The 8,355-nt window shown below is 33.3% G+C and overlaps 1 protein-coding gene across 1 annotated transcript; it reads left to right on the forward strand.

The window, feature by feature from the left end:
• The first annotated feature begins 2,286 nt into the window (after window positions 1–2,286).
• LOC136822098 (uncharacterized) lies at window positions 2,287–6,953 on the forward strand. The gene is made up of 2 exons (XM_067078312.1): window positions 2,287–4,100; window positions 4,496–6,953. The coding sequence occupies exons 1-2, from the start codon at window positions 2,287–2,289 to the stop codon at window positions 6,951–6,953; spliced, it is 4,272 nt and encodes a 1,423-aa protein (XP_066934413.1).
• The last annotated feature ends 1,402 nt before the right edge of the window (window positions 6,954–8,355 follow it).

An 8,355-nucleotide genomic window follows, 5' to 3' on the forward strand; every position in this document is an offset into this window, starting at 1 on the left:
TGGATCTGTTTGTGTTTGAAGCACTTTTTTTTGCCCTTCGAATTAAAGCCATTGAGCCACTGAATCTGATTGAGGCAGTTTTTTTTGCTCGACAGTTTCATACGATTCCGTACCTGGACTGTTTGAAGCACCCAGTGGCCAGGGCAGGTTTGATATCAAATCATCCTGTGCCTGCGACCGTACAAGCTGCATTGTCAGCTCTTAAAAAAACAAAGCTGCATTGTCAGCTCTTACAGAACAAAGCTGCACTGTCAGCTTTTACCAAATTGCTTTTACCAAATTACTTTATTATAAAATAAATAAATTTTTAGATACACGACGTAGAAAAGAGTTTGTTGTTTTTCACTCAGACAGACCTGTATACCTAAAAGTTCAATAATTTTGTAGGAGTGCTAACATCATTTGAGTGTAAAAATGATATCCATTGAGTCATATCGTGCATGTATAGGAAGTTTTGATTTTACAGCTCAGAGAAATGTTAAAGGTATTTGTAAATCTTTTGTTATTGGTTCTGAACTTTCTAATAATGCTTTTTCTGAACTATTGAGGCCAGTTAAATTTCTAACACTTTTAGCCTCTTTTTATTTGCAATTCCAAAATCGTATGAGATAACGTTTTTTGAAACACCACTGGATTTTTTGCATCTTTCAAAAAGTGGTATATTTGTTCAATATCCCAATGCGGCGTACAATTTAGGAGATCTAAATCTGTCTTTTCTGAAAGTTAATTACACACTTCTTTTATCAGGAGATATAGAACTCAACCCAGGTCCAAAAACTGAAGAAATTAAAACAATTTCACAATGTTCATCAAATTGTTTTTTTGCTATTTGTTATGCGCAATTTAGAAAATTATCATTGTGGAAGACTCACGATTTAGATTACGTTTTACATCATGGCGATCTGAATTTTAAAAAGCTTGGCATAACTAGACAATCCCCTTATATTAAAGAGTTTTCAAAAACAATTGAAATAGGAAATAATACTTGTACCCTAGATTTCAATATTTTTGAAGGTTATTTTGTGACTGGAGACAGTATTTCAGTAAATTTTGTTGATGAAGAAATCCTAGATCAACACTCTGGTGCAGTTTTGGTTATATCTGGTAATTGTTTAGGTGTGATTCACTACAACAACAGATATTTTCTTTTTGATTCCCATAGTAGACTCGAAAGGTCATCAAGTTCCAGGAGATATTGGTACGTCAGTTCTTTTAGAATTTCACAATGTAAAAGAAATCAAGCAATACATCAGATCAGAGTACAATGCAAATTTATTCAACATTATTTATCTGAAAACCAATTTTCAAGATGTAGAATATACCAAAAGTGTTATTTTGAGGGAGGTATTATGCCGACAAAGAAATGCTTTGTATAAAAGATCAATTGAACAAATGAAAGGTCCTGAAAAGAGTGAAGAGAAAAATAAAATAAAGCGACAATGTCGGGCACAAAATGAAGGGTCAGAAAAACACGAAAAAGAAAAAGAAAAGAAACGTCAATCATGGCAAAAAAATAAAGGGTCAGCAGAACATGAAAAGAAAAAAGAAAAAAGGCGTCTATCACGGCAACAAAATAAAGGGTCAGAAAAACATGAAAAAGAAAAAGAAAAGAAACGTTTATCATGGCAACAAAATAAAGGGACAGATAAACATCATCAAGAAAAAGCAAAGAAACGCCAGGCTTACAATGAAAAAAAACGCGAAGTAGGGAAAAGGGTTGAAAACTTTAAGCAGAAAAAACAAGAGGGTCCTTATTACATATGCGTAAGTTGCAACAGAGGCTTGTACAAGAAAACTGTCATTACTTTTGATGAGGAAAAATATACAATCAACTTTGAAGCATTAATTACTCCTGTTACATCGTTTGACGGTAACTTCTATATATGCACTACCTGTCATAGAAAACTTTTAAAAAATGAAACCCCTTGCCAATCTGTCTCTAACAAACTTGAAATTTTTAATCTCCCAGATCATCTAAATGATATCAGAAAACTGGAAAGAATTTTAGTGGCTCAAAGAATTTTATTTTCTAAAGTTATGATAATGCGTAAAGGAGAATTCCCTAAATTACAAGGTGCAATATGCAATGTCCCCATTGAAACACCAGGTGTATGCAAAGTACTTCCCAGAGGAAGTGATAGTAGTGGGGTAATAAATGTTGAATTAAAAAGAAAGATATCCTACAAAAACCCTGTTATTTCGCAGCAAGTAAGACGACAAAAAGTTTTTGAAACTTTGGACTTTTTAGTGAATAATAATCCTTTGTATCATGATATACATATTGATATGTCAATCATCGACCAAGTAACTAATGATGAATATGTTGAAAGGGTTTTATCAAATAATGATTCCGTATCAAGTGCTTCTTCCAATGATATAAGATTTGTAGATGATACAACAGTTACTTTAATTAAGCCTTTTGAAGAGCAATTAGAGAATGAATTTGATTCTGATGATCCACTCATTGCGTATCGGACACCAACATGTGAAACAGTTATTGTATCAGAAGTGCCAAACATTATTTTAGATGATGAAAATGCAATTTTAGCTCCAGGTGAAGGTCAAATCCCCAATTCATTAACACAAGATGAGTTCTGTGAAGAGCTAGCCCATCCTCATCTTTTTCCTACTGGGAAATTTGGTTATAACGTAGAGCGAGATATAAAATTGTCGCCAACTAAGTACTTTAATCAGCGTCTTTTAAATTACACTCAAAAGTTTGCTTCGGATTCAGATTACATTTTTTTTGCTCACAAAACTTTACTACAGCTTAACCTTAGAAGTAAGATCAATATCGCAATGAGAATTTCAAATTCCAACTTGACTGCGGGACTATTAGCTAATAATTTTAATGATACAATTCAAAATTGTGTAGCATCTGATAATGCATACAAGTTTATGAGTACTATAAAAGGAACCCCTGCATACTGGCAACATATGTTATCTGATGTTCTTGCAATGGTTAAACAACTTGGTGTCCCAACATACTTTATGACTCTCTCTTGTGCAGATTTACGGTGGGAGGAATTTGTTACCATTATCAGACAATTAAGCGGGGATGCTGATACTGATCATGAACTTCTTGATTACCAATCTAGATGTGCCCTACTTAATAGCAATCCTATTGTCCTTGTGCGTCAATATCAATATAGAAAAGAGTTGTTTTTCAAAGAGATAATAATGGATGGCCAACTTGGAAAAATTACATACTATGCTCTCAGAGTAGAATTTACTTTCAGGGGTAGTCCACATGATCATTGTTTGCTTTGGGCTAAAGATGTCCCAAAACTTGAAGATGGAAAAGAAAAGTATATTGAACACATAGATAGTGTTATTTCTGCTAATGTTCCTGATAGGGAAGAAAGTCCTGAATTATGGAATTTAGTCACTAAGTATCAAATACACTCCCATTCTAGAACGTGTAGTAAATATCGCAAAAATGAATGCCGATTTCAATTTGGAAAACTTTTCTGCAAGCGCACTATTTTGTCTGAACCGCTTCCTGAAGGGTTACCTGAAACTGAAAAACATGATATTTTGGTTGCTAGAAATAATGTGATCCAAACTGTCCAAGAGTATATAGATACAAATTTGCATCCTAAAAAGAGAAACATTCTGGATCCTGATAAGCCTGAGTATATTGAAATTGGATCTATTGATACAATTTTGGATTCTTTAGGGTTAAATTATGAAACGTATGAATATTACTTATCAATCTCACCAGACAAAGATCAGCATTTGTTTCTAAAACGTGACCCATATTCTTGTTTTGTCAACAATTATTTTGCAGAAGGCCTCCTAGCATGGGAGGCCAATATCGATATTCAGCCAGTTTTTAATGCATACAAGGCAGTTACATACATGTGTGCCTATTTTTCAAAAAGTGAAGATAAGTGTTCAACTGCAATGCAAGAAGCATTAAAACAGGCCAAAGATTCAAATGACAGTCAGTTTGAGAAAATGTCTAAAATTGCCAAAGTTTACAACTCTAATAGAGAATGCTCAATCCAGGAAGCAGTTTACTTAACAATGCCTGAACTGTGGCTTAGGAAATGCTTTCCTGCTATTTCATTTGTTAACACTAACTTACCTGATCAAAGGTACAGGATTTTCAAGTCAAAAGAAGAAATTGAGGAATTGCCTGAGGATTCTGATGATCTTTTCAAACGAAATATGTTAAACAGATATATTGACCGCCCAAAAACAGGGCAATTCAATACTATGTGTTATGCCACATTCTGTGCAAACTATACATTAGACACAAAAAAAATACAAATGATGAAAATGATTGGCAGCCTACTGTACTAGATGATTCAACAAGTGCAGTGAATCATCAAGAACCCCAAACACTTCCAAAATCAGCCAAATTACTCAACAGTAAGGAAAAACTTAAGCTTCGTAAAGTTCCAAAAGTTTTGAGGTACTACACTCCTAGCAAAAACAAACATCCAGAAAAATTTTCCCACCATATTCTAATGTTGTTTTACCCATTTAGATCAGAAGAGAATGATTTGAAACTTGATGGTTCATATGTGCTGAAGCTCAATTTAGATGAAGTCAATGCAGTTGTTAACGAGAACAAGCAAATCTTTGAACCTGATGGTCATCTTGTTGATTTAGTACTTCAAAACTATCGTAATGACCTTATGCATAATCAAGATGCTTTTGCTCAACAAGAAAATGATGAAGTGCAAGACCTAATGAGCAACTCATCAGACAGTGAAAATGATGATGAAAGTCATGAAGTCGAACAAAATTTTGCACCATTTACTCAAACAGTTCATGGCTTGCAAACTGATGACCAAATCAATACCCATATAAGATCTTTAAATTCTAAGCAAAGAGATATTTTTGATATAGTACTAAATTGGGGAAAAATGTATGTGCAAAATTCCAAGTCCAATAATCCTGTACTACTAGAACCATTGAGAATATTTTTAACAGGTGGTGCGGGCGTAGGAAAATCTCACTTAATTAAATGTATTTACAATTGTTTGTCAAAAGTCTTAGCATATAAAAGTGATGAGCTAGAGAAGCCACGTATTATTAAATTGGCCCCAACTGGTATAGCAGCTATCAATATATCTGGCACCACAGTACACACAGGATTGAGTATTCCAGTTGGAAAATTCAGAAATATGGCTGACAAACAAAGGACTGCCATTAGAAATAAATTACATCATGTAAAGTTGATAATAATTGATGAAATATCTATGATTTCGTCGCAACAGCTTTTGAACATCCATACAAGATTATGTGAAATTTTTGGTGTAAATGACAACACACCATTTGCAGGGAAAAGTATCATTGTTTGTGGAGACCTCTTTCAATTACCTCCAATTTTTCAAAGTTCAGTATTTTCAACTGAGGGACCTATTATTGGTGCATTCAAATTATGGCACCTATTCAAACTAGCTGAATTAGATGAGATTATGCGTCAAAAGGATGACTCTGACTTCATTGATCTCTTGAACAATGTAAGAGTAGGTGAATTGAATAATAATGATGAAAGTATGATTAAATCTAGACTGATATCACGAGAACAACCTGATTATCCAATAGAATCATTGCATTTGTTTGCAGAAAATGCTTCAGTCCATCTTCACAATATTCAAAGATTAGATACTCTGCCCTCGGAAACAATACATGTAGAAGCTATGGATGTTTATCCAAGGGATTTTACTGAATCTCAAATTACCAAGGTTAAGAACCTGCCACTTAACGATACAGGTGGCTTATCAGTTCTATTTGATTTGAAAATAGGGGCAAGAGTAATGCTAATTAGTAATATTGATATAGAGGATAGGTTGATCAATGGTCAACTTGGAACCGTCACTGACGTAAAATTCAGAAACATTAAAGCAGAGCTAATTTATGTTAAACTAGACGATAAGACGGCTGGAATAAAAGCTCAAAGTAAAGACCAATATGCTAAGGCCACTGAAACTGTTCCCATTGAAAAGAGTGAGGTAAATTTTCCCTTTGACAAAAAAAACCCATACACTTCACCTATTATTTCTCGGACACAATTTCCTCTTAAGCTAGCTTATGCTTGTACAGTGCACAAAGTTCAAGGATTGACTTTGGATTCTGTAGTCGTTAGTTTTGACCTTGCAAGGCAAAGAAAGTTCAATGCTGGTCAAATGTATGTTGCAATGAGCAGAGTGAAAAATTTAAATGGTTTGTACTTTACTGGTCAATATCGACGTAGTGCTTTTGTCTGTAGTGATAAAGTTAGTGAAGAATACACACGATTGCGTCAGAGCAAAGTTGAAAGAGTTGCAGATATTATGAGGTGCAGTTCTAATTTAAATGTTTGCCCATTGAATGTAAGATCTTTAAAACGACATGCAGTTGATATTCAAAAAGACAGATTTTTGTATGAAAATGATTTGTTATGTCTGACAGAGACACAGATGAGTTATGAGCATTCTGAGGAAGACAAACAAAGTATTCATGAAAAGCTTCCTTATTATATTCTTAGTCATAATATTGACCAGCATAAATTCAACAGTGTTACTGTCTGTCATTCTCCTTATTTTATTGACATTGATGAGTATGATCATTCATCATGCTTTTCTCTTGTAAAATTTAGAAAAGCTGAATTTACTGAAAAGGAATTTTGTGTTTTGGTTCTCTATAAAAGTTCAAGAATTCAACGTGATCTGTTCTGTTACAATCTTGCTCAATTTATTGAAAGATACACAATTGATATCATTTTAGGAGACTTCAACATGGACGGCTTTGAAATGGAGCATGATCAATTGTTGGCTGACATTCTCCAAGATTATGATTTAGTTCCGAACTTTCCAACACATATCGATGGGAAAATGCTTGATCAAATTTGGACACATAAGGAATTGGTGCACGAGTATGGTATTGAAGTTATTCGTAAATGTGTGAACTTATCCGATCATGATGGAATCAAATTATCGCTGACTTTGCTAGCTTAGAATACCCGTCAGAGGCAATTCCCGGCGGGGCAAGGGGGGGGGCGTTGGAAACTGGGGTGGTGGATGATCTCAACTTTCTGATGATTAGTTTTGAGTGGTCAAAATTGCAGGAAGTAAAAAAAATTATCTCAAATAAAAAGGGTATAGTATCCCTTTTCTCCTATAGCAAATTCTACCTAACTTAAAAATTAATCATCAGAAAATTAGCCAACGATTCAGATACATTTGCTTATGTTGTCATAGGTGCTTCTTTATGAACAGTTTGAATTGATCAAAGGAAATTTTTTGTGATAGACTGAGTAAACTAGGAATACTCTTTAAAGCAATTATGTTATCGGAAATCTGTTAATATGATATCAGTACATGTTTGATTCTGGATAAAATGTAATTAAGGATTGAAGCTTAACTCTGTTGGAAATATGCAATTAAGGTCATCCCACCACGTCCATTCTTTTGTAAGTTTTCTGACGTTTAAAGACTATTCTTAAAAGACATATATTCTTTGGGGAGGAAGGCTTTTTGTTTGCATTAACCAAAAGGAGGGCTCTGTTGAATTTGACATTTGCAGATGAAGTTGGGGAGGGTTTGAGAAATGGGTCAAATATGTGTGAGTGTCTTTTATGGATGGTCTATGGTAGAAAAAAATCTATAGACAAAGGACAATTAGTTTAAAGACGCTTTTCGTTAATTCATTTTTGATTACTATCCCGTCAGGAAACTTACATACCTATGGATATGGCATTTAATGTATTATTTTATTTATTGTATTATTTATTACGATTTTTATATTATTTATTCCTATTTTTTATATTTATCATTTTTCTTCTGTTTTTCATAATTATTAGATTTTTTAAAATTATTATATTCAGAACAAAGTAATATTTCTACCATTTTTTAATAGGCTTTTGTTAATTGTTTTATTATTTTCTTGTATTCTTTTTTTGTTATTCATTTACCTACTCAAAAATCAAAAAGACTGTCACAGAGTTAAAAAATAGACATTATGGAAAAATATGGAATGAAAAAATATGGAAGTGCATTGCAAGTGAATTGATTCATCTATATATGTATGCATTTTGGTTGATATTATAAGGATAATTATTGAATCGTTGAATAGTGGTATAAGTGGATATATATTTCTATTTTGGAATTATTACAATTGATGTAATCGCTTATCCTAATGCAGCTTAAATTCATTGAATCTCAAAATATCCTAAATCGTCGTCATTTTCAGTCTTAATTAACAAAGAGTCGAATGGTTTCGAAAATTTTCATTACAATCACCAACATTCGATACAATCGCCAACATCGATACTGCATTGATGTAATCGCTTATCCTAATGCAGCTTAAATTCATTGAATCTCAAAATATCCTAAATCGTCGTCATTTTCAGTCTTGATT

This window comes from Clytia hemisphaerica, unplaced genomic scaffold (genome assembly GCF_902728285.1).
Source record: "Clytia hemisphaerica strain Z4C2 unplaced genomic scaffold, Clytia hemisphaerica genome assembly, whole genome shotgun sequence".
NCBI lineage: Eukaryota > Metazoa > Cnidaria > Hydrozoa > Leptothecata > Clytiidae > Clytia > Clytia hemisphaerica.

What these genes read in the sequence shown, in the direction of transcription:
- LOC136822098 (XM_067078312.1), top strand. Translation starts at nt 2,287, where the DNA reads ATGTCAATCATCGACCAAGTAACTAATGATGAATATGTTGAAAGGGTT. An exon ending in ACTAACTTACCTGATCAAAG is followed by an intron (nt 4,101 to 4,495) that starts GTACAGGATTTT and finishes TTACCCATTTAG; the next exon opens with ATCAGAAGAGAATGATTTGA.